This window comes from Phyllobates terribilis, unplaced genomic scaffold (assembly GCF_046119375.1).
Source record: "Phyllobates terribilis strain yellow unplaced genomic scaffold, ASM4611937v1 Scaffold_3__8_contigs__length_932513732, whole genome shotgun sequence".
Lineage (NCBI taxonomy): Eukaryota > Metazoa > Chordata > Amphibia > Anura > Dendrobatidae > Phyllobates > Phyllobates terribilis.
In genome coordinates this window covers 5,528,430-5,555,603 of record NW_027362763.1, presented here as the reverse complement: position 1 = coordinate 5,555,603, position 27,174 = coordinate 5,528,430, and the positions used below count along the sequence as shown (strand labels likewise).

At 52.7% G+C, this 27,174-nt stretch overlaps 2 protein-coding genes across 3 annotated transcripts in view; both read right to left on the bottom strand.

Moving 5' to 3' along the window:
• The window catches only part of LOC141258657 (tyrosine-protein kinase-like), a 58,656-nt gene extending 57,877 nt beyond the window's left edge, over positions 1 to 779 (bottom strand). The window contains exon 1 of the mRNA XM_073673614.1: positions 31 to 779. Coding sequence (XP_073529715.1) covers positions 31 to 647 — 617 coding nt within the window. The 5' untranslated portion in view covers positions 648 to 779. The remainder of the gene's footprint in view (positions 1 to 30) is intronic.
• Positions 780 to 3,402: 2,623 nt separating this feature from the next.
• Positions 3,403 to 27,174, bottom strand: part of GCKR (glucokinase regulator) — a 100,951-nt gene continuing 77,179 nt past the window's right edge. The window contains exons 13-20 of one of the 2 annotated variants that reach the window (XM_073672895.1): positions 25,835 to 25,932; positions 24,893 to 24,969; positions 16,908 to 17,004; positions 16,543 to 16,640; positions 14,676 to 14,759; positions 6,821 to 6,970; positions 6,613 to 6,747; positions 3,403 to 3,658 (exon numbers count right to left, since the gene is read on the bottom strand). In XM_073672895.1, the coding sequence (XP_073528996.1) occupies positions 3,491 to 3,658; positions 6,613 to 6,747; positions 6,821 to 6,970; positions 14,676 to 14,759; positions 16,543 to 16,640; positions 16,908 to 17,004; positions 24,893 to 24,969; positions 25,835 to 25,932 (907 nt within the window). In that variant the 3' untranslated portion in view covers positions 3,403 to 3,490. The remainder of the gene's footprint in view (positions 3,659 to 6,612; positions 6,748 to 6,820; positions 6,971 to 14,675; positions 14,760 to 16,542; positions 16,641 to 16,907; positions 17,005 to 24,892; positions 24,970 to 25,834; positions 25,933 to 27,174) is intronic. The other variant, XM_073672893.1, reaches the window with a different exon arrangement.

Below are 27,174 nucleotides of genomic sequence, written 5' to 3'. Positions count from 1 at the left end.
TACCTCTATAAGATTGGACATATTACTTACTCCTCTGCCTCCAGACTCCCCTCGTTGGCCAGGTAGGACTTGGGGATATACCCGGTTTTGCTTTCTTCAATGTGATCGATGGTCCTTGCAATCACCCATTCTCCTCGGACTTCGATAACCTCCACCTGTTGCCCCTTTTTTATGTCCAGGTCCAGGGATGAGCGTGGTTTATAGTTGTAGGTTGAGACTTTCTTGGCTCGGAGGTCCCGGGACATGGCACTTAATCTTTGATTTTCGTCTGGTTGTGTATATGGAGGGTGGATGTCATCGTTTTGGGTGCTCGGTTCAATGATGAAGCTTGGGGGGCTGAGGTTCCTCACGTTCTCAGAATTGTCTAATGTGTCCACAAATCCCGGGTTGTCCTCGCCATTGATTATGTCATCCTCCCTTTTCAGGGTAATGATCTGTTTTTGGTGGATGATGGGATCATTGTTCCTCTTGGCTTTCTCGTCATTGTGGGCTTTATTGAATGAGTGGAACTTGCTCTCAGAGGGTTTCAGAATTTTATCAGGGCTTGTGATTTCCAGTTCTGGGAAGGTGGGGTCCGTATATGGCTCCCGGTGGCAGGGACAGCACGAACAGCAGGGACAGCATCTCCTACATAAAGTCTGCCCCATCCTGAGCTCCTGCTGACTGCGACTACGAGGAAGTAATCTCCGAATATACAGGTGGAATGTGCGGGGCGGACCTGGCAGGACTGCTCAATCTGCTTCCTCATACCCCAAGCGATCTCTGAGTAAGAGCCTGAAAATGGCCGATAATCCCGAGAAGTCCCTGCGAGTCCACAGTCCGGGAAACAAAGTCCAAAATATACAGCAAGAAAACTACAGGTATCCCAGGAGGGAAAATATCACCCAGATCATAAAAACACTGCCCCATGTTATACACGGCAGCACCGAGGCTCAGTGGTTAGCATGCAGGGGATCAGTGGTTAGCACATGGAATTCAGTGGTTAGCATGTTTTGGCTAAGTGGTTAACACGGAGTGGCTAAATGGTTAGTATGAGGGATTCATGCGGTAAATCAGTGGTTAGCACTGTTGCTTTGGAGCGCTGGGGTCCTGGGTTCAAATCCCACCAAGGACGACATCTGCAAGGAGTTTGTTTGTTCTCCCTGTGTTTGTGTGGGTTTCCTCCTCCGGGTTCTCCGGTTTCCTCCCACACTCCAAAGACTGATAGGGAATGTAGATTGTGAGCTCCAATGGGGACTGAAAAGATGTGGAAAATGATGGCGCTATATGAAATAGTACAGACGCTACGCGTGTAATATCACACATGTAATATAGAGGCTTGTATCTGGAGAGCGGTGATATCTCTCTCTCCGTATGTGGCACCACAATAACGCCGAGCCACAAATACTGGCTGATGACTACAGATACCAGCCGGTGACTACAAATACCGGCCGGTGACCACAGATACTGGCCGGTGACTACAGATACCGGCCAGTGACTACAGATACCAGCCGGTGACTACAAATACCGGCCGGTGACCACAGATACTGGCCGGTGACTACAGATACCGGCCAGTGACTACAGATACCAGCCGGTGACTACAAATACCGGCCGGTGACTACAGATACCAGCCGGTGACTACAAATACCGGCCGGTGACTACAAATACCGGCCGGTGACCACAGATACTGGCCGGTGACTACAGATACCGGCCAGTGACTACAGATACCAGCCGGTGACTACAAATACCGGCCGGTGACTACAGATACCAGCCGGTGACTACAAATACCGGCCGGTGACTACAAATACCGGCCGGTGACTACAAATACCAGCCGGTGACTACAGATACCGGCCAGTGACTACAGATACCGGCCGGTGACTACAGATACCGGCCGGTGACTATAGATACCGGCCGGTGACCATAGATACCGGCCGGTGACTACAGATACCGGCCGGTGACCACAGATACTGGCCGGTGACTATAGATACCGGCCAGTGACTACAGATACCAGCCGGTGACTACAAATACCGGCCGGTGACTACAAATACCGGCCGGTGACTACAAATACCGGCCGGTGACTACAAATACCAGCCGGTGACTACAGATACCGGCCAGTGACTACAGATACCGGCCGGTGACTACAGATACCGGCCGGTGACTATAGATACCGGCCGGTGACCATAGATACCGGCCGGTGACTACAGATACCGGCCGGTGACCACAGATACTGGCCGGTGACTATAGATACCGGCCAGTGACTACAGATACCAGCCGGTGACTACAAATACCGGCCGGTGACTACAAATACCGGCCGGTGACTACAAATACCAGCCGGTGACTACAGATACTGGCCGGTGACCACAGATACCGGCCAGTGACTACAGATACCGGCCGGTGACTACAGATACCGGCCGGTGACTATAGATACCGGCCGGTGACCATAGATACCGGCCGGTGACTACAGATACTGGCCGGTGACTACAGATACTGGCCGGTGACTACAGATACTGGCCGGTGACCACAGATACTGGCCGGTGACTACAGATACCGGCCGGTGACCACAGATACTGGCCGGTGACTACAGATACCGGCCAGTGACTACAGATACCAGCCGGTGACCACAGATACTGGCCGGTGACCACAGATACTGGCCGGTGACCACAGATACTGGCCGGTGACTACAGATACCGGCCAGTGACTACAGATACCAGCCGGTGACTACAGATACTGGCCGGTGACTACAGATACTGGCCGGTGACTACAGATACTGGCCGGTGACCACAGATACTGGCCGGTGACCACAGATACTGGCCGGTGATGAGCCCTTGCAGCCTTTATCCCTCATCCCCTCAGGATGGCCGGACCATCATTGTAAATAAGCCCCTGTACTTTGTGTCACCGTCACCTCATTGTAGATTGTAAGCTCTTACGAGCAGGGGCGCCATTATTTTTGCTTTAATTATTGTATTATCTTTAGCTGTTAATTATGATTGTTGTATATGAACCTCTGAATTGTAAAGCGCTGCGGAATATGTTGGCGCTATATAAATAAAGAGTATTATTATTATTGCATGTAATATAGAGGCTTATATCTGGGAGCGGTGACATTGCGGTGACATCACCGCCGGTGTAAGATCTTCTCTGCTGCTTGTGGAGCTGCGGGTTCAGAGCTCAGGATTGATCCTCCGGGAAGCTCCTCTAATTCCCCGTCACTGCACTATAACTCCCAGCATGCTCTGTGCCCCCTCACACTCCATACATAACTTGCCCCGCGGAGCTCAGCAGGACCTGACTACATAGGGACGGTTGTGTTGTCTGTTGCCATGGAAACCGGTCACTCTGCCTGGTTTTATGCTGACTCTCCTCTGTCAGATCATGTGATGAGTTCCTGCCCTCTGATTGGTGGAGAATTTGATTCAATTCACAATTTCCACAACTTTTAATAAAAGTAAAAAAAAAAAAAATTAGAAAAATGTCGTGAAACGTCCAGCGATGGAGGGATCCTGGGAATCTATCGGCTGCGTCCCGCCGTCTCCACGCTCTCCGCCACACGCTTCCTTCCTGGGACGTTGTGAGAAGCTTCGATGGCCGCCCGTGTGCTCTCGGAAGACTCTAGACGTGTCCTGGCCTCCGCAACCGAGCAGTTACGTAACAAACTCACAATGGCGACCGGCAGCACCTGTCAGAGAAACGAAGGGTTAACATGTGAGCAGCCAATGGCAAGGGAAGACTCAGGTTACATCCAGAGCTGCATTCACAATTCTGCTGTCACCGCTAGATCTCACCTCAGAGTCTTACACCCTGTCATGTCCTAGCTACATAAGGAGAGGCGGAAGCTCCGGGCACAGGGGCGCTGTCATGGGGGGCACTGTCACGAGGGGCGCTGTCACGAGGGGATAGTGGCTGGCACTGTTGTACAGCACCGTTACTGACACTGTGATGGTATGCTCTGACTGATAATAGTGGCACTATGTCACACAATCAGACATGTCCCCCATAACAGTATCAGACGGAGGACGCAGTCAGTGTGAGTGATATGGGAGGACTTAGCGGTACTGGCACTGTTATATGGCACCGTTACTGATACTGTGATGGCGGACTCTGGCGGATACGGGGCACTGTGGCTGGCACTGTTATGGTGGACTCTGGTGAATATGAGGCCACTGCTATCGCATACTCTGGCAAATACGGGAGCACTGTGATGGTAGATGTCAGGGAAATATTGAGAAATATTGAAAATATTCTTTCTCCCCCTGTCATAGATAATAATAAGTCTTTCTCCCAAGCCCCTCTCCAGCCCTCCCTTATCCACCTTTTGTCACAAGACAAGAGCTAGCAATCGACCACGTGTCAGTACAAGAGTTGTCTCCATGTAAATCTCAGCACAAAACCCCAATTAACACACTCCTGAGTAAGGCCTTGTACACAAATGCTGGCAAGATAGGTGCCACCAACCTACCTAAAACACGAGTAGATTTCCCCTGACAAAGGCAGGAGACAATTAGACGCAGGCGTGCGATAAATCTACAGATACCTGTTAAAATTTCATTCCCAGGGCTGCAAAGAGAGTTTAACAAAAGTCTCCAGACTCTTCGAGCTGAAAACGAAATATGGAATAACTAAAGTTCCATACATCCAATAATGATGGGTTCCATATTTTTAGTGACAGGGTCAGCTAGGGAATGGGAGGGATATTTTCCTGTCGCTATAAACCCCTCCGTGGAGCTGTAGCACAAAAGCACCAGAATAACGGGTCGCAAATACACTATGTGTGGTCTCTATACAAAGGTAAATTCATAACGGAAAAAATTGCGTAGTTTGCAAGCTCGGGTGGAGCCCGAGCCCACGTGATGTCACCACAGGGGTGTGTGGGCAGATCTCCCCTTAGGCATAAAAAGAGCCAACTGAAGACTGATCCATACTCATTTCCAGAGGGGTATAGATACAATAAGCAACAGGTCACGTTCGATAACGTTCAAATCAAATCGGGGAGCCCTCCTCCAGCTATATTGAATCGTCTCAGCGATCTTATAGTAAGTCTCTTCTTTAATCCTTATTATTTTGTGTAACTGCTTATGTATTGTAATGTCTACTTTGTAACATCCTTGTATATATTTTTCCTAAACACTGCCTCCCTTTTGGATTAAAAATAAAATTTAATAGTTCTGTTTCTTTTGTCCTGTAATCGTTCCCTTCCCCGAAGCCATATACGCTACCAAAAAGCATGCGTCCGACCAGGCCTGTATTATAGTTCAAACTCGGCCGGTGGTGGCAGAGATTATTAATAATCGGGCTATCGTGAAGCTGACAGTGACCATACGGAAGGCGTAAACACATATTTCATGCATTGGAATCCAGAAGTGTGATGCCATACGCTCACTGGTCGCTTGCCGATACCTCCGTAGTGAGTAATGGGGACCATGTGCTCGCGGATCCCTGACGAAATCTCGACAGAGTGACAGCACGGTAAGATATTGTGTGATCTCCCCGGTGTCGTCTCTGTGGAATACTTGACAATGGACTCTGACAGATACGGGGGCACTGTTATTGTGTACTATAGCAGATATGGGGGTACTATGGCTGGCACTGTGAAGCCATACTCTAGCGAATATGGGAGCACTGTGATGACTCTAGTGGATACTGTTGTGGAGGTGCTGACACTATGATGGCGTATACTGGAAAACTGTGGCTGACACTGTGATGACGTACTCTGGCGGACACTGTTGTGGAGGTGCTGACACTGTGATGGCGTATACTGGAGAACTGTGGCTGACACTGTGATGATGTACTCTGGCTGACACTGTTGTGGAGGTGTTGGCACTGTGATGATGTTCTCTGGCTGACACTGTTGTTGAGGTGCTGACACTGTGATGGCGTGCTCTGGCGGACACTGTTGTGGAGGTGCTGACACTGTGATGGCGTGCTCTGGAGGACACAGTTGTGGAGGTGCTGGCACTGTGATGGCGTACTCTGGCTGACACTGTTGTGGAGGTGTTGGCACTGTGATGACATGCTCTGGCGGGCACTATTGTGGAGGTGCTGACACTGTGATGGCATATACTGGAGAACTGTGGCTGACACTGTGATGACGTACTCTGGCAGACACTGTTGTGGAGATGCTGACACTGTGATGGCGTGCTCTGGCGGACACTATTGTGGAGATGCTGACACTGTGATGGCGTGCTCTGGCAGACATTATTGTGGAGGTGCTGACACTGTGATGGCGTGCTCTGGCGGACACTGTTGTGGAGGTGCTGACACTGTGATGGTGTGCTCTGGCGGACACTGTTGTGGAGGTGCTGACACTGTGACGGCGTGCTCTGGAGGACGCTGCTGTGGAGGTGCTGGCACTGTGACGACATGCTCTGGCGGACACTGTTGTGGAGGTGCTGGCACAGTGATGGCATGCTCTGGGGGACACTGTTGTGGAGGTGCTGACACTGTGATGGCGTGCTCTGGTGGACACTGTTGTGGAGGTGCTGACGCTGTGATGACGTACTCTGGCAGACCCTGTTGTGGAGGTGCTGGGACTGCGGCAGCATGCAGGCAGCAGTTGGCTGGATTGCACTACTCAGTTTTGCACCCCTGCAGTGGAGCCTCTATAATATTAGCGTGGGTGACCCCCACTCTCACCTTATCCCTGGTGGCCACGGCTCTGATGTGCTGGGAGGTCTCGGCGTTCCTCATCTGCTCTGTCAGGCTCTGCTCCCCGTAGATAGACTGCAGGAGGGTCTCTGTGCAGCGGCTCTGGGGGTGCCCGCTCAGCCTCTGTTGGGGTGTACATTCATGTAAGGTGCACTATGTATTATACACCGCCATGTTCATGTGACCCTGGCCTCACCTGCAGCACACACACAGCCCGCTGGAAGTGCTTGGAATTGCAGATTGTGAAATCCACAATAAAGTTGCGGTAAATCTTCCCCGTGAGAACGTGAGCGCCGGCAGTGACCGTGTCCAGGACCCACTTACTGCTCAGCTCCCGCTGGAACTTCTGCCAGGGAGCGAAGAGTTACTATCTGTATACAGGTGCATCTCACAAAATTAGAATATCATGAAAAAGTTAATTTATTTCAGTTCTTCAATACAAAAATTGAACCTCTTATATTCTATAGAGTCATTACACACAGAGGGATCTATTTCACGTGTTTATTTCTGTTAGTGTTGATGATTATGGATTACAGCCAGTGAAAACACAAAACTCATTATCTCAGTAAATTAGAATAATTAACAAAAAACACATGCAAAAGCTTCCTAAGTGTTTAAAAAGGTCCCTTAGTCCATTTCAGTAGGCTCCATGTAATGCACATGCCCGGACTGACTGGCGTGTGCGTGTTTAGTGGTTCCACTGTGCCATGAACCAGAGAGTGCCTGGAGGGGCGCAACTAAGTATCTGCTCAATCCGACCAAGGTCGCATGGCGGCATACGACGCCAGTGCACCAGGGAGGAACCGGGCAGAGGGACCAGGGTCTACTCCAGGACAGACCCCGGACACGGCTGTTGACCCACACCGGGGAATACAGGAACAGGCAGGCTAGAGCGCAGGCTGGGTAGGGTCCAGTACAGACTGGGAGACGCGTTCAGAGCCGCAGATGAGGTAATCAAACAGAGTAAAGTGAAACCGCAGGTGCGGTAGACAAGGCTGAGCAGAGCGAAACAGCAGACGCGGTAGACAGGGCTGAGCAGAGCGAAAACCCAGACGCGGTGGACAAAGCTGAGCAGAGCGAAACTGCAGATGCGGTAGACAAGGCTGAGCAGAGCAGAACCGCAGACGCGGTAGACAAGGCTGAGCAGAGGAGAACCGCAGACGCGGTAGACAAGGTTGAGCAGAGCGAAACCGCAGACGCGGTAGACAAGGCTGAGCAGAGCGAAACCACAGACGCGGTAGACAAGGCTGAGCAGAGCGAAACCACAGACGCGGTAGACAAGGCTGAGCAGAGCGAAACCGCAGACGCGGTAGACAAGGCTGAGGAGAGCGAAACCGCAGAAGCGGTAGACAAGGCTGAGCAGAGCGAAACCGCAGACGCAGTACACAAGGCTGAGCAGAGCGAAACCGCAGACATGGTAGACAAGGCTGAGCAGAGCGAAACCGCAGACGCGGTAGACAAGGCTGAGCAGAGCAAAACCGCAGACGCGGTAGACAAGGCTGAGCAGAGCGAAACCGCAGACGCGGTAGACAAAGCTGAGCAGAGCGAAACTGCAAACGTGGTGGGCAAGGCTGAGCAGAGCAAAACCACAGACGCGGTAGACAAGGCTGAGCAGAGCGAAACCGCAGACGCGGTAGACAAGGCTGAGCAAAGCAAAACCGCAGACGCGGTGGACAAGGCTGAGCAGAGCAAAACCGCAAACGTGGTGGACAAGGCTGAGCAGAGCAAAACCGCAGACGCGGTGGACAGGGCTGAGCAGAGCGAAACCGCAGACGCGGTGGACAGGGCTGAGCAGAGCGAAACCGCAGACGCGGTGGACAGGGCTGAGCAGAGCGAAACCGCAGACGCGGTGGACAGGGCTGAGCAGAGCGAAACCGCAGACGCGGTGGACAGGGCTGAGCAGAGCGAAACCGCAGACGCGGTAGACAAGGCTGAGGAGAGCGAAACCGCAGAAGCGGTAGACAAGGCTGAGCAGAGCGAAACCGCAGACGCGGTAGACAAGGCTGAGGAGAGGAGAACCGCAGACGCGGTAGACAAGGTTGAGCAGAGCGAAACCGCAGACGCGGTAGACAAGGCTGAGCAGAGCGAAACCACAGACGCGGTAGACAAGGCTGAGCAGAGCGAAACCACAGACGCGGTAGACAAGGCTGAGCAGAGCGAAACCGCAGACGCGGTAGACAAGGCTGAGGAGAGCGAAACCGCAGAAGCGGTAGACAAGGCTGAGCAGAGCGAAACCGCAGACGCAGTACACAAGGCTGAGCAGAGCGAAACCGCAGACGTGGTAGACAAGGCTGAGCAGAGCGAAACCGCAGACGCGGTAGACAAGGCTGAGCAGAGCAAAACCGCAGACGCGGTAGACAAGGCTGAGCAGAGCGAAACCGCAGACGCGGTAGACAAAGCTGAGCAGAGCGAAACTGCAAACGCGGTGGGCAAGGCTGAGCAGAGCAAAACCACAGACGCGGTAGACAAGGCTGAGCAGAGCGAAACCGCAGACGCGGTAGACAAGGCTGAGCAAAGCGAAACCGCAGACGCGGTGGACAAGGCTGAGCAGAGCAAAACCGCAAACGTGGTGGACAAGGCTGAGCAGAGCAAAACCGCAGACGCGGTGGACAGGGCTGAGCAGAGCGAAACCGCAGACGCGGTGGACAGGGCTGAGCAGAGCGAAACCGCAGACGCGGTGGACAGGGCTGAGCAGAGCGAAACCGCAGACGCGGTGGACAGGGTTGAGCAGAGCGAAACCGCAGACGCGGTGGACAGGGCTGAGCAGAGCGAAACCGCAGACGCGGTAGACAGGGCTGAGATAAATCGCCGAAGGGGTAAACAAAGACAAAGCAAAGGGGACAGGGCTCTGTTCACACGGAACAGAAAGAAAGGCAGAGCCAGATACACACTAGATACTTGCAAAGAGGTAGCGAGAGGACTCCAACTCACAAACGGAAGTACAGCGACAACGAGAAGGAGTTAGGTGCAGGTTCAGACACTACAGAAAAAGGGAGCAAACGGACATAAAGACAAAACAGGTAAGAAACTAGGAGACAGTTCAGACAGGAACTGTACTGTAACAAATACAGGAGTGAGTCTGGGTATGTGGCCCCCAGAGGACGAGACGAACAGGCTAGGAGCGTGTTCAGACAGGCCTGGAAATACAGCCTCCAGGAAGGCAAAGAGACAGCTGGCTAGAGTGCACAGACAGGACACAGTTCAGACACGGGAACTGATACCGTAAGGCAGCAAACATAGACAGGACATGGCATGTCAGCGACCAAAAGCCAACTGACAGAACAAGATGCTCAGGCAAGGATTCCAAGGAGGAGCTGGGTTAAATACCAGGTGACAGACAGCAATAGGCTGAGGACGCATCAGGGGAGTGTCAGCAGCAGCTACAAGAAACAGGAAGTTCAGCGGGCATCGCCCTAAACAGCAAAAGCAAAGCAGACAACATGGAAAGAAGCCAGAGTGCCAGTCTGGACTGGAGATCAAGTGCGCGCTCTTGCACAGTGGGAGATGGACCACTATGCAAGGACGCCACCAAGTATGTTACAGTACGCCCCCCCCTTACGCCCCCTCTTCTTCAGGCCTGCCAGAATCTTCCGCAGGAAATTTGAGGGCCAATCCTTCTCCTCAAGGAGATTACTTCTACTGTCCTCAGGAAAAAACAAAACTGGTCTCATCTGGGTAGCTAGGATGCTACCTCCTATCCAGCCATCCTCAGCACCAGATGAAACGGGTGGAGTACCAGGAACAGCATACAAGGAAGTCTCTCTCCACCTATTATCAGGTAGCCTCCCAGAGAGTTCAGGAGACAACTGGAAGTCCTCCGCCGGGTTGGAGGGGTGCAGAGACTCTGAGGTAACCTCTGCTTCGGGGTACATCTTGTCAAGCTCACAGGATGAAATGGGCGAGGTATCAGGTACAAGGTGTAGAAAAGTCACTGTCCCTTTGTTATCTGGTGGTACCCCGGAGGATTCAGGAAACAACTGGAGGTCCTCCGCCGGGTCGGAGGAATGCAGAGACTCAAGGATAACCTCTGCTTCGGATTACACAAGGTCGGACTCACTGGACGAAGCGGGCGAGGCATCAGGTACAGAGTATAGGAAAGTCTCTGTCCATTCGCTACCAGGTAGCACCCTGAAGGGTTCAGGAGACAACTGGAGGTCCTCCGCCAGGTCGGAGGGGTGTAGAGACTCGGGGATAACCTCTGCTTCGGAGTACACTAGGTCGGACTCACTAGACGAAGTGGGTGAGGCATCAGGTACCGAGTATAGGAAAGTCTCTGTCCATTCGCTACCAGGTAGCACCCCGAAGGGTTCAGGAGACAACTGGAGGTCCTCCGCCTGGTTGGAGGGGTGTAGAGACTCGGGGGTAACCTCTGCTTCGGAGTACACTAGGTCGGACTCACTGGACGAAGCGGGCGAGGTATCAGGTACCGGGTGTAGGGAAGTCTCTCTCCATTTGTCATCAAGTGGTATCCCGGAGGATTCAGGAGGCAACAGGGGGTCCTCCGCCAGGTTGTAGAGGTGCACGGACTCGGAGGTAATCACTGCTTCGGAGTACCCTTGGACAGGCTCACCGGTTAAAGTGGGTGAAGTATCAGATACCGGGTGCAGGAAGTCCTCCTGTGTGGATTCTGGGTGGGCAGCAGTCTCTTCGGGCAGGAGAACTGGCACGCTACCCATGCACATTACCGGTCGGGGCAGCACGGGGATACTGGGAAGTGAAGCTTCAGCAGGGACTTCAAGGTTGGGGTCAGGAGGTCTTTGGGAGGACAGACCCTGGCGTGACGGCTTGCCTCTACGCCTAGCACGTCTGGACTGCTTCTTGAGGTTAGGAGAAGTATTCTGGAGAGCGTAGTCATCCTGTGTGGATTCTGGGTGGGCAGTAGTCTCATCGGGCAGGAGGACTAGTGCGCTACCCACACACATTACCCATCGGGGCTGCTCCGGGATATTGGGAAGTGAAGCTTCAGCAGGAGCCTCCGGGTTAGGGTCATCGAAGACCATTAGAGAGGCCACCAGGAAGGCCATTATGTCCAGGACGATAGGATCCTGTGCATCCCATAGGGGGGTGATCCACTTCAAGGCATCACCCACTAGGTAAGACATCATGAATCCCACCTTAACCCGATCGGTGGGAAAACAAAGAGGGTAGAACTTGAAGTGTAGCATGCATTGCTCCACAAATGCACGACTCAGTCTTGGATCCCCATAGTACCTTGGTGGATCCGTAGGAACGAGTGCAGAAAGCTCCATCTGGACGGGTGCGTAATTCGCCTGGAACTCAGCTTGCAGCAAAAAAAGAAAAGTACCAGGTGACAGACAGCAATAGGCTGAGGACGCATCAGGGGAGTGTCAGCAGCAGCTACAAGAAACAGGAAGTTCAGCGGGCGTCGCCCTAAACAGCAAGAGCAAAGCAAAGCAGACAACATGGAAAGAAGCCAGAGTGGCAGTCTAGACTGGAGATCAAGTGTGCGCTCTTGCACAGTGGGAGATGGACCACTATGCAAGGACGCCACCAGGTATGTTACACTCCACAATCATGGGGAAGACTGCTGACTTGACAGATGTCCAGAAGGCAGTCATTGACACACTCCACAAGGTCCCGGAGTCTGGAGGAAGAGTGGAGAGGCCACACTCCAAGCTGTATGAGGTCTAGTGTGAAGTCTCCACAATCAGTGATGGTTTGGGGGGCCATGTCTTCTGCTGGTGGAGGTCCACTGTGTTTTATCAAGACCAAAGTCATCGCCGCCGTCTACCAGGACATTTTACAGCACTTCATGCTTCCCTCTGCCGACAAGCTTTATGGAGATGGAAATGTCATTCTCCAGCAGGACTTGGCCCCTGTCCACACGGCCAAAAGTACCAATACCTGGTTTACACACAACAGTATCACTGTGCTTGATTGGCCGCAAACTCGCCTGACCTTAACCCCATAGAGGATCTATTATAGAGAATCTATGGGGTATTGTCAAGAGGAAGACGAGAGACCCCAGACCCCACAATGCAGACGAGCTGAAGGCTGCTATCAAAGCCACCTGGGCTTCCATAACCCCTCAGCAGGGCCACAGGCTGATCCCTCCATGCCACAGGCTGATCCCTCCATGCCACAGGCTGATCGCCTCCATGCCACATGTTGTTATAAAGTATTCTAATTTATTGAGATAATGACTTTTGTGTTTTCATTGGCTGTAAGCCATAATCATCAACACTAACAGAAATAACCACGTGTAATCGATCACTCTGTGTGTAATGACGCTATATACACTGTGTGCAGAATTATTAGGCAAGTTGTATTTTAGAGGATTATTTTTATTATTGATCAACAACTATGTTCTCAACCAACCCAAAAGACTCATAAATATCCAAGCTTAATATTTTTGGAAGTTGGAGTGGGTTTTTTCAGATTTGGCTATCTTAGAAGGACATCTGTTTGTGCAGGTAACTATTACTGTGCAGAATTATTAGGCAACTTAATAAAAACCAAATATAATCCCATCTCACTTGTTTATTTTCACCAGGTAAACCAATATCAGTGCACAAAATTTAGAAATAAACATTTCTGACATGCAAAAACCAAAACCAAAAAAATTAGTGATGAATATAGCCACCTTTCTTTATGATGACACTCAGCAGCCTCCATCCATAGATTCTGTCAGTTGCTTGATCTGATTTCGATCAACATTGCATGCAGCAGCCACCACAGCCTCCCAGACACTGTTCCCAGAGGTGTACTGTTTTCCCTCCCTGTAGATCTCACCACAGCCTCCCAGACACTGTTCCCAGAGGTGTACTGTTTTCCCTCCCTGTAGATATCACATTTTATGATGGACCACAGGTTCTCTATCGGGTTCAGATCAGGTGAACAAGGGGGCCATGCCATTATTTTTTCTTCTTTTAGACCTTTACTGGCCAGCCACGCTGTGGAGTAGTTGGATGCATGTGATGGAGCATTGTCCTGCATGAAAATCATGTTTTTCTTGAACGATACCGACTTCTTCCTGTACCACTGCTTGAAGAAGTTGTCTTCCAGAAACTGGCAGTAGGTCTGGGAGTTGAGCTTCACTCCATCCTCAACCCGAAAAGGTCCCACAAGTTCATCTTTGATGATACCAGCCCATACCAGTACCCCACCTCCACCTTGCTGGCGTCTGAGTCGGAGTGGAGCTCTCTGCCCTTTACTGATCCAGCCTCTGGCCCATCCATCTGGCCCATCAAGAGTCACTCTCATTTCATCAGTCCATAAAACCTTTGAAAAATCAGTCTTAAGATATTTCTTGGCCCAGTCTTGACGTTTTATCTTATGTTTCTTGTTCAGAGGTGGTGGTTTTTCAGCCTTTCTTACCTTGGCCATGTCCCTGAGTATCGCACACCTTGTGCTTTTTGATACTCCAGTAACATTGCAGCTCTGAAATATGGTAAAACTGGTGGTGAATGGCATCTTGGCAGCTTCACGCTTGATTTTCCTCAATTCATGGGCAGTTATTTTGCGCCTTTTTTGGCCAACCCGCTTCTTGCGACCCTGTTGGCTATTTTCTGTGAAACGCTTGATTGTTCGGTGATCACGCTTCAAACGTTTGGAAATTTCAAGACTGCTGCCTCCCTCTGCAAGACAGCTCACAATACTGGACTTTTCAGAGCCGTCAAATCTCTCTTCTGACCCATTTTGCCAAAGGAAAGGAAGTTGCCTAATAATTAAGCCCACCTTATATAGGGTGTTGATGTCATTAGTCAACACCCCTCCTCATTACAGAGATGCCCATCACCAGATTTACTTCATTGGTAGTTGGCTCTCAAGACTATGCAGCTTGGAGTAGGACAACATGGAGAAAAAGTGTCATGTGATCAAAATACTCATTAGCCTAATAATTCTGCACACAGTGTAATATAGGAGCTTCACTATTTGTATTGAAGAACTGAAATCACTTTTTCATGATATTCTAATTTAGTGAGAAGCACCTGTATATCTATATATATATATATATATATATAATGTATAGGAGGAGCCATCCATCCTTATACACAGAGCACCCCATCCCCGTCCTCCTCCCTCGGTACCTGGATGAAAGCTCCCTCGTACTCCAGGAATAGTATCGGCCACGTGATGACTACAGGGTCCGGGATCATCTTCTTGGTCGATGTCTAGAGGTGAAGATACACAATGACATCACTGGTAGGCAGCAGTGGGCGGGGCTGTGACACGGTCACATGATACAGTACAGTCCATGGGCGGGGCTGTAACACGGTCACATTATACAGTACAGTCCATGGGCGGGGCTGTGACACGGTCACATGATACAGTACAGTCCATGGGCGGGGCTGTGACACGGTCACATTATACAGTACAGTCCATGGGCGGGGCTGTGACACGGTCACATGATACAGTACAGTCCATGGGCGGGGCTGTGACACGGTCACATGATACAGTACAGTCCATGGGCGGGGCTGTGACACGGTCACATGATACAGTACAGTCCTTGGGCGGGGCTGTGACACGGTCACATGATACAGTACAGTCCATGGGCGGGGCTGTGACACGGTCACATTATACAGTACAGTCCATGGGGGGGCTGTGACACGGTCACATGATACAGTACAGTCCTTGGGCGGGGCTGTGACACGGTCACATTATACAGTACAGTCCATGGGGGGGCTGTGACACGGTCACATGATACAGTACAGTCCTTGGGCGGTGCTGTGACACGGTCACATGATACGGTACAGTCCATAGGGGGGCTGTGACACGGTCACATGATACAGTACAGTCCATGGGGGGGCTGTGACACGGTCACACGATACAGTACAGTCCATGGGGGGGCTGTGACACGGTCACATGATACAGTACAGTCCTTGGGCAGGGCTGTGACACGGTCACATGATACGGTACAGTCCATGGGCGGGGCTGTGACACGGTCACATTATATAGTACAGTCCATGGGCGGGGCTGTGACACGGTCACATGATACAGTACAGTCCTTGGGCGGGGCTGTGACACGGTCACATGATACGGTACAGTCCATGGGGGGGCTGTGACACGGTCACATGATACAGTACAGTCCATGGGGGGGCTGTGACACGGTCACATGATACAGTACAGTCCTTGGGCAGGGCTGTGACACGGTCACATGATACGGTACAGTCCATGGGCGGGGCTGTGACACGGTCACATTATACAGTACAGTCCATGGGGGGCTGTGACATGGTCACATGATACAGTACAGTCCATGGGGGGCTGTGACACGGTCACATGATACAGTACAGTCCATGGGCAGGGCTGTGACACGGTCACATGATACAGTACAGTCCATGGGCGGGGCTGTGACACGGTCACATTATACAGTACAGTCCATGGGCGGGGCTGTAACACGGTCACATGATACGGTACAGTCCATGGGCGGGGCTGTGACACGGTCACATTATACAGTACAGTCCATGGGGGGCTGTGACATGGTCACATGATACAGTACAGTCCATGGGGGGCTGTGACACGGTCACATGATACAGTACAGTCCATGGGCAGGGCTGTGACACGGTCACATGATACAGTACAGTCCATGGGGGGCTGTGACACGGTCACATGATACAGTACAGTCCTTGGGCGGGGCTGTGACAAGGCACATGATACAGTACAGTCTATGGGGGGCTGTGACACGGTCACATTATACAGTACAGTCCATGGGCGGGGCTGTGACACAGTCACATGATACAGTACAGTTCATGGGGGGGCTGTGACACGGTCACATTATACAGTACAGTCCATGGGGGGGGCTGTGACACGGTCACATGATACAGTACAGTCCATGGGGGGCTGTGACAAGGCACATGATACAGTACAGTCAATGGGGGACTGTGACATGGTCACATGATACAGTATGGATATATCCGACCAGTAATGACATAGGTGGTCCAGTCCCATCACACTGACCTGTAGGTATTGCCCGGCAGTAGCGTGGCATATGGCGTGGACATTCGCTGTCTTCTTCTTCACCGATTCCACCAGTTTCTCCACCTCGGTGACATCATCTGACAACAGAAAGGAGACATCAGGCCACAGACGGGGGGCCATGGACATCCTCCGCCATGTAGACATGGGGTCTCATGCTTTGACGCCATTACTCTGTGTAAATAACTGCTGACATGTTATATTACGTATGACGCAGTGATGGGACCAATAATCTCCACCTACTTAATAAAAAATTGCTCCATATTAAATTGGAGATAAAGTGGGTCCAAGACCCGACACATTCTGTAAGATGCTCGGCCAAAAAACAGCTGTCCGCCTCAACTCACCATCAAGGGTGAACAGGAAAACGATGGTGTCCACATCAGACACTGACGGGAGGACGCTCAACACAAAGTCTTCATGTGACACTGCAAACTCTGCACCCTGCAGAAGATACAACAGTCAGTGACCCCGAGAGAGAAAGCATGTGGTCAACGGTCAGTGTCAGCCAGCGAGGAACACCAGGAGAGGAATAACATGGAGACTGGTGGTCACCGGTCAGTGTCAGCCAGCGAGGAGCACCAGGAGAGAGATAACATGGAGACTGATGATCACCGGTCAGTGTCAGCCATCGAGGAGCACCAGGAGAGAGATAACATGGAGACTGATGGTCACCATTAAGTGTCAGCCAGCAAGTAGCACCAGGAGAGGAATAACATGGAGACTGATGATCACCGGTCAGTTTCAGCCAGCGAGGAGCAGCAGGAGAGAGATAACATGGAGACTGATGGTCACCATTAAGTGTCAGCCAGCAAGTAGCACCAGAAGAGGGATAACATTGAGACTGATGGTCACCGGTCAGTGTCAGCCCGCGAGGAGCACCAGGAGAGAGATAACATGGAGACTGATGATCACAGGTCAGTGTCAGCCATCGAGGAGCACCAGGAGAGAGATAACATGGAGACTGATGGTCACCGTTAAGTGTCAGCCAGCAAGGAGCAGCAGGAGAGGAATAACATGGAGACTGATGGTCACCGGTCAGTGTCAGCCAGCGAGGGAGCACCAGGAGAGGAATAACATGGAGACTGATGATCACTGGTCAGTGTCAGCCAGTGAGGAGCACCAGGAGAGGGATAACATGGAGACTGATGGTCACCGGTCAGTGTCAGCCAGCGAGGAGCACCAGGAGAGAGACAACATGGAGACTGATGGTCATCGGTCAGTGTCAGCCAGCGAGTAGCAGCAGGAGAGAGACAACATGGAGACTGATGGTCACTGGTCAGTGTCAGCCAGCGAGGAGCACCAGGAGAGGGATAACATGGAGACTGATGATCACCGGTCAGTGTCAGCCAGAGAGGAGAACCAGGAGAGAGATAACATGCAGACTGATGGTCACCGGTCAGTGTCAGCCAGCGAGGAGCAGCAGGAGAGGGATAACATGGAGACTAATGGTCACCGGTCAGTGTCAGCCAGCGAGGAGCACCAGGAGAGAGATAACATGGAGACTGAATGTCACCGGTCAGTGTCAGCCAGCGAGGAGCAACAGGAGAGAGATAACAAGGAGACTGATGGTCACCGGTCAGTGTCAGCCAGTGAGGAGCACCAGGAGAGGGATAACATGGAGACTGATGGTCACGGGTCAGTGTCAGCCAGCGAGGAGCACCAGGAGAGAGACAACATGGAGACAGATGGTCATTGGTCAGTGTCAGCCAGCGAGGAGCACCAGGAGAGGGATAACATGGAGACTGATGGTCACCGGTCAATGTCAGCCAACGAGGAGCATCAGGAGAGGAATAACATGGAGACTGATGGTCACCGGTCAGAGTCAGCCAGCGAGGAGCACCAGGAGAGAGAAAACATGGAGACTGATGATTACCGGTCAGTGTCAGCCAGCGAGGAGCACCAGGAGAGAGATAACATGGGGACTGATGGTCACCGGTTAGTGTCAGCCAGCGAGGAGCAACAGGAGAGAGATAACAAGGAGACTGATGGTCACCGGTCAGTGTCAGCCAGTGAGGAGCACCAGGAGAGGGATAACATGGAGACTGATGGTCACCGGTCAGTGTCATCCAGCGAGGAGCACCAGGAGAGAGACAACATGGAGACTGATGGTCATTGGTCAGTGTCAGCCAGCGAGGAGCACCAGGAGAGGGATAACATGGAGACTGATGGTCACCGGTCAATGTCAGCCAACGAGGAGCATCAGGAGAGGAATAACATGGAGACTGATGGTCACCGGTCAGAGTCAGCCAGCGAGGAGCACCAGGAGAGAGAAAACATGGAGACTGATGATTACCGGTCAGTGTCAGCCAGCGAGGAGCACCAGGAGAGAGATAACATGGGCACTGATGGTCACCGGTCAGTGTCAGCCAGCGAGGGAGCACCAGGAGAGGAATAACATGGAGACTGATGATCATCGGTCAGTGGCAGCCAGTGAGGAGCACCAGGAGAGGAATAACATGGAGACTGATGGTCACCGGTCAGTGTCAGCCAGCGAGGGAGCACCAGGAGAGGAATAACATGGAGACTGATGATCATCAATCAGTGTCAGCCAGTGAGGAGCACCAGCAGAGGGATAACATGGAGACTGATGGTCACCGGTCAGTGTCAGCCAGCGAGGAGCACCAGGAGAGAGAAAACATGGAGACTGATGGTCATCAGTCAGTGTCAGCCAGCGAGGAGCAGCAGGAGAGGAATAACATGAAGACTGATGGTCACCGGTCAGTGTCAGCCAGCGAGGGAGCACCAGGAGAGGAATAACATGGAGACTGATGATCACTGGTCAGTGTCAGCCAGTGAGGAGCACCAGGAGAGGGATAACATGGAGACTGATGGTCACCGGTCAGTGTCAGCCAGCGAGGAGCACCAGGAGAGAGACAACATGGAGACTGATGGTCATCGGTCAGTGTCAGCCAGCGAGTAGCAGCAGGAGAGAGACAACATGGAGACTGATGGTCACTGGTCAGTGTCAGCCAGCGAGGAGCAGCAGGAGAGGGATAACATGGAGACTAATGGTCACCGGTCAGTGTCAGCCAGCGAGGAGCACCAGGAGAGAGATAACATGGAGACTGAATGTCACCGGTCAGTGTCAGCCAGCGAGGAGCAGCAAGAGAGGGATAACATGGAGACTGAAGGTCACCGGTCAGTGTCAGCCAGCGAGGAGCACCAGGAGAGGAATAACATGGAGATTGATGGTCACCGGTCCGTGTCAGCCAGCGAGGAGCACCAGGAGAGAGACAACATGGAGACTGATGGTCACCGGTCAGTGTCAGCCAGCGAGGAGCACCAGGAGAGAGAAAACTTGGAGACTGATGGTCACTGGTCAGTGTCAGCCAGCGAGGAGCACCAGGAGAGGAATAACATGGAGACTGATGGTCACTGGTCAGTGTCAGCCAGCGAGGGAGCACCAGGAGAGAGACAGCATGGAGACTGATGGTCATCGGTCAGTGTCAGCCAGCGAGGTGCACCAGGAGAGAGATAACATGGAGACTGATGGTCACCGGTCAGTGTCAGCCAGTGAGGAGCACCAGGAGAGGAATAACATGGAGACTGATTGTCACTGGTCAGTGTCAGCCAGCGAGGGAGCACCAGGAGAGAGACAACATGGAGACTGATGGTCACCGGTCAGTGTCAGCCAGCGAGGTGCACCAGGAGAGAGATAACATGGAGACTGATGGTCACCAGTCAGTGTCAGCCAGTGAGGAGCACCAGGAGAGGAATAACATGGAGACTGATGGTCACTGGTCAGTGTCAGCCAGCGAGGGAGCACCAGGAGAGAGACAACATGGAGACTGATGGTCATCGGCCAGTGTCAGCCAGCGAGGGAGGACCAAGAGAGAGATAACATGGAGACTGATGGTCATCGGTCAGTGTCAGCCAGCGAGGGAGCACCAGGAGAGAAACAACATGGAGACTGATGATCACCGGTCAGTGTCAGCCAGTGAGGAGCACCAAGAGAGAGATAACATGGAGACTGATTGTCATCGGTCAGTGTCAGCCAGCGAGGGAGCACCAGGAGAGAGACAACATGGAGACTAATGGTCATCGGCCAGTGTCAGCCAGCGAGAGAGGACCAAGAGAGAGATAACATGGAGACTGATGGTCATCGGTCAGTGTCAGCCAGCGAGGGAGCACCAGGAGAGAAACAACATGGAGACTGATGATCACCGGTCAGTGTCACCCAGTGAGGAGCACCAAGAGAGAGATAACATGGAGACTGATTGTCATCGGTCAGTGTCAGCCAGCGAGGGAGCACCAGAAGAGAGACAACATGGAGATTGATGGTCAACGGTCACTGTCAAACCTCAGAGAAGCACCAGGAGAGGGATAACATGGAGAATGATGTCACCTCTCAGTGTCAGCCAGCTGGGGGGAGCACCAGGAGAGAGACAACATGGAGACTGATGGTCACTGGTCAGTGTCAGCCAGCGAGGGAGCACCAGGAGAGAGATAACATGGAGACTGATGGTCACTGGTCAGTGTCAGCCAGCGGGGGGAGCACCAGGAGAGAGACAACATGGAAATTGATGGTCAACGGTCAGTGTCAAACATCAGAGAAGCACCAGGAGAGGGATAACATGGAGAATGATGTCACCTCTCAGTGTCAGCCAGCTGGGGGGAGCACCAGGAGAGAGACAACATGGAGACTGATGGTCATCGGTCAGTGTCAGCCAGCGAGTAGCAGCAGGAGAGAGACAACATGGAGACTGATGGTCACTGGTCAGTGTCAGCCAGCGAGGAGCAGCAGGAGAGGGATAACATGGAGACTAATGGTCACCGGTCAGTGTCAGCCAGCGAGGAGCACCAGGAGAGAGATAACATGGAGACTGAATGTCACCGGTCAGTGTCAGCCAGCGAGGAGCAGCAGGAGAGGGATAACATGGAGACTGAAGGTCACCGGTCAGTGTCAGCCAGCGAGGAGCACCAGGAGAGGAATAACATGGAGATTGATGGTCACCGGTCCGTGTCAGCCAGCGAGGAGCACCAGGAGAGAGACAACATGGAGACTGATGGTCACCGGTCAGTGTCAGCCAGCGAGGAGCACCAGGAGAGAGAAAACTTGGAGACTGATGGTCACTGGTCAGTGTCAGCCAGCGAGGAGCACCAGGAGAGGAATAACATGGAGACTGATGGTCACTGGTCAGTGTCAGCCAGCGAGGGAGCACCAGGAGAGAGACAGCATGGAGACTGATGGTCATCGGTCAGTGTCAGCCAGCGAGGTGCACCAGGAGAGAGATAACATGGAGACTGATGGTCACCGGTCAGTGTCAGCCAGTGAGGAGCACCAGGAGAGGAATAACATGGAGACTGATTGTCACTGGTCAGTGTCAGCCAGCGAGGCAGCACCAGGAGAGAGACAACATGGAGACTGATGGTCACCGGTCAGTGTCAGCCAGCGAGGTGCACCAGGAGAGAGATAACATGGAGACCGATGGTCACCAGTCAGTGTCAGCCAGTGAGGAGCACCAGGAGAGGAATAACATGGAGACTGATGGTCACTGGTCAGTGTCAGCCAGCGAGGGAGCACCAGGAGAGAGACAACATGGAGACTGATGGTCATCGGCCAGTGTCAGCCAGCGAGGGAGGACCAAGAGAGAGATAACATGGAGACTGATGGTCATCGGTCAGTGTCAGCCAGCGAGGGAGCACCAGGAGAGAAACAACATGGAGACTGATGATCACCGGTCAGTGTCAGCCAGTGTGGAGCACCAAGAGAGAGATAACATGGAGACTGATTGTCATCGGTCAGTGTCAGCCAGCGAGGGAGCACCAGGAGAGAGACAACATGGAGACTAATGGTCATCGGCCAGTGTCAGCCAGCGAGAGAGGACCAAGAGAGAGATAACATGGAGACTGATGGTCATCGGTCAGTGTCAGCCAGCGAGGGAGCACCAGGAGAGAAACAACATGGAGACTGATGATCACCGGTCAGTGTCACCCAGTGAGGAGCACCAAGAGAGAGATAACATGGAGACTGATTGTCATCGGTCAGTGTCAGCCAGCGAGGGAGCACCAGAAGAGAGACAACATGGAGATTGATGGTCAACGGTCAGTGTCAAACCTCAGAGAAGCACCAGGAGAGGGATAACATGGAGAATGATGTCACCTCTCAGTGTCAGCCAGCTGGGGGGAGCACCAGGAGAGAGACAACATGGAGACTGATGGTCACTGGTCAGTGTCAGCCAGCGAGGGAGCACCAGGAGAGAGATAACATGGAGACTGATGGTCACTGGTCAGTGTCAGCCAGCGGGGGGAGCACCAGGAGAGAGACAACATGGAAATTGATGGTCAACGGTCAGTGTCAAACATCAGAGAAGCACCAGGAGAGGGATAACATGGAGAATGATGTCACCTCTCAGTGTCAGCCAGCTGGGGGGAGCACCAGGAGAGAGACAACATGGAGACTGATGGTCACCGGTCAGTGTCAGCCAGCGAGGAGCACCAGGAGAGAGACAACATGGAGACTGATGGTCACCGGTCAGTGTCAGCCAGCGAGGGAGCACCAGGAGAGAGATAACATGGAGACTGATGGTCACTGGTCAGTGTCAGCCAGCGAGGAGCAGCAAGAGAGAGACAACATGGAGACTGATGGTCACCAGTCAGTGTCAGCCAGCGAGGGAGCACCAGGAGAGAGATAACATGGAGACTGATGGTCACTTGTCAGTGTCAGCCAGCGAGGGAGCACCAGGAGAGAGACAACATGGAGACTGATGGTCATCGGTCAGTGTCAGTCAGCGAGGGAGCACCAGGAGAGAGACAACATGGAGACTGATGGTCACCGGTCAGTGTCAGCCAGCGAGGGAGCATCAGGAGAGAGATAACATGGAGACTGAGGGTCACTGGTCAGTGTCAGCCAGCGAGGAGCAGCAGGAGAGAGACAACATGGAGACTGATGGTCACCAGTCAGTGTCAGCCAGCGAGGGAGCACCAGGAGAGAGATAACATGGAGACTGATGGTCACTGGTCAGTGTCAGCCAGCGAGGGAGCACCAGGAGAGAGACAACATGGAGACTGATGGTCATCGGTCAGTGTCAGCCAGCGAGGGAGCACCAGGAGAGAGACAACATGGAGATTGATGATCACCGGTCAGTGTCAGCCCGTGAGGAGCACCAAGAGAGAGATAACATGGAGACTGATGGTCATCGGTCAGTGTCAGCCAGCAGGGGGAGCACCAGGAGAGAGATAACATGGAGAATGATGTCACCTCTCATTGTCAGCCAGCGAGGAGCACCAGGAGAGGAATAACATGGAGACTGATGGTCATCGGTCCGTGTCAGCCAGCGAGGAGCACCAGGAGAGAGATAACATGGAGACTGATGGTCACTGGTCTGTGTCAGCCAGCGAGGAGCACCAGGAGAGAGACAACATGGGGACTGATGGTCACCGGTCAGTGTCAGCCAGCGAGGAGCACCAGGAGAGAGACAACATGGGGACTGATGGTCACCGGTCAGTGTCAGCCAGCGAGGAGCACCAGGAGAGAGATAACATGGAGACTGATGGTCACTGGTCTGTGTCAGCCAGCGAGGAGCAGCAGGAGAGAGACAACATGGAGACTGATGGTCACCAGTCAGTGTCAGCCAGCGAGGGAGCACCAGGAGAGAGATAACATGGAGACTGATGGTCACTGGTCAGTGTCAGCCAGCGAGGGAGCACCAGGAGAGAGACAACATGGAGACTGATGGTCATCGGTCAGTGTCAGCCAGCGAGGGAGCACCAGGAGAGAGACAACATGGAGATTGATGATCACCGGTCAGTGTCAGCCCGTGAGGAGCACCAAGAGAGAGATAACATGGAGACTGATGGTCATCGGTCAGTGTCAGCCAGCAGGGGGAGCACCAGGAGAGAGATAACATGGAGAATGATGTCACCTCTCATTGTCAGCCAGCGAGGAGCACCAGGAGAGGAATAACATGGAGACTGATGGTCATCGGTCAGTGTCAGCCAGCGAGGAGCACCAGGAGAGAGATAACATGGAGACTGATGGTCACTGGTCTGTGTCAGCCAGCGAGGAGCACCAGGAGAGAGACAACATGGGGACTGATGGTCACCGGTCAGTGTCAGCCAGCGAGGAGCACCAGGAGAGAGACAACATGGGGACTGATGGTCACCGGTCAGTGTCAGCCAGCGAGGAGCACCAGGAGAGAGATAACATGGAGACTGATGGTCACTGGTCTGTGTCAGCCAGCGAGGAGCACCAGGAGAGAGATAACATGGAGACTGATGTCACCGGTCTGTGCCAACGGAGGGCACACAAGTGGAGAATCTCAGTGACCACCGCCCCGCTCTTGACCTCAGCCGATGAGGAGTGTTCCTTCATATCTGAGATACCTACCAGCGGTGTCAGATCCCCCTCCTTGTTCTCCAAAGTGCTGTATCCTCCATTAATGAAGCCCCGAATGTCCCGCCAATCTGACAAGAAGAGAGGGAGAGTCATAAATATGCTGCACCATTATCTATCTATCTATCTATCTATCTATCTATCTATCTATCTATCTATCTATCTATCTATCTATCTATCTATCGTCCCACTGCTTGCAGCCAGTCCTGAGCTGATGGCACTGCTGAACATCTAATGATGTGTCTCATCTGCTGCACTAAGTTTCCTTGGCTGAACTCTTGGTCTTCATCGTCTCCGGTCCTCAGCGTTTCAGGTCCTCAGCGTTTCTGGTCCTCACCATTACATAGGTTGTTGCCCATTTTGTTTTATACACTGTTTGTCCACTGATAAACTATTAACTCTTCTGTGACTGAAGCTTCTGACCCTCAGCATTTATATCACAGCTGCCTAAGACTTCTGCACAGCGCTGTATATAGAGTACATATATATACATATATGGAGAGACACAGACAGGTGATGGCTGTTGTGGTGCCGGGGTTTCCCCCGTGCTGCCTCTGTAGAATTTTCTAGATGTTTCGCATTCTCGGGGCTGTGTATGGTGGTTCCTCATTGGTTTCCCGCTTCTGGCACATTCTCGGGTTTCCCGCGGTTATTTTCCTGGACGAGCTTCCTCGTATACATGTTGTGTACGTCCTATGTGAGTGACTGGTGGAGGACGGAGAGCAGGGAGCCTGTAATGTGTCCTCCATCTCCGATGTCTGCAGCCCTCAGGTTCTCCACGGCGGCTCCAAGTCTCCGGCTTCTCTCATGTTTCTTGTTGCAGATGATGTGAGAACATGAGGGGCCGCTGCGACCTCCTGGGGTGCAGGGTCCCCAATCTTACACATCTGACTGATTACTGGGGAGGTCTGCTCTGATCGGGGTCAACCATCTCACCTGCGTTATATGAGGGGACACATTCCACCGCATCCATGATGCTCACCAGTCCCAGCGTCCCCCAACCCAGGACGTACAGGTGCCCCCTCCTCTGTAGACTGGAAAAAGCACAAGGTCAGTAATAGGGGCAACAGGGTCACACCAAACACAGGCGCTACAGAGCACAGCGGGGTCACACCACACACAGGAGGCTACAGAGCACCGCGGGGTCACACCACACACAGGAGCTACAGAGCACCGCGGGGTCACACCACACACAGGGGCTACAGAACGCCGCGGGGTCACACCACACCCAGAGGGTCCCAGTGAGGACGTGGCCTTAACCTCACTTCTGGCTTCCTCCAGCCAGGAGTTTCAGGCAGCTCTGCACTCAGATGCTAGCCTGGAGACGTTAAGGAGCCTCGCTGAGAAACCCACCTCCGAGTCGGATAAGGAGAGGGTATTCTGGGACCAAGGGAGGTTGTACCGAGAGACAGTTCCCTATACACCCCAACAGGAGTGGCTGAGGGAAAGACAGCTGGTCGTCCCCTACCAATTCAGGGATGAGTTGTTGCAGATCGCCCATGAAATTCCATTCGCTGGACACTTGGGGGTCACAAAACCAAGGCCTGGCTGTCTAATCACTTTTATTGGCCCAAAATGAGGACAGATGTGGTGAACTACTGTCGCTCCTGTACCACGTGTCAAAGAGTGGGAAAGTCAGGGCCGGCCCCCAAAGCCCCCCTGATCTCTTTGCCAGTGATAGAGGAGCCTTTCCAGAGGATTGCTGTGGACACTGTGGGACCACTGGCCATACCCAGCAGCTCTGGAAAACATTTCATCCTTACCGTGGTAGACTATGCTACCCGGTATCCGGAGGCAGTAGCCCTGTCCTCAATTAGGGCGGATAAGGTGGCGGACGCCCTCTTGGCCATCTTTTCGTGAGTAGGCTTTCCCAGGGAGATGCTCACCGACCAGGGGACCCAGTTCATGTCACGCTTAAAGGAGGCTCTATGTAAGAAAATGCAGGTGCAGTATCTGGTATCGAGCGCGTATCATCCCCAAACCAATGGTTTGTGTGAGCGATTCAACGGTACCCTCAAACAGATGTTAAAAATGCTGGTTGAGACCCAGGGACGCGACTGGGAGCGTTACCTCCCACACCTGCTATTTGCTTACAGAGAGGTTCCACAGGCCTCGACGGGGTTCTCCCCCTTTGAGCTCCTGTATGGCAGGCGTGTCCGAGGACCCCTTGGGTTGATAAGGGAATTCTGGGAAGAAGAGCCGAGCTCCCCAGGAGTGTCCATCGTGGAGTATGTCATGTGCTTCCGTGACAAGATGCAGACCTTGACGCAGTTGGT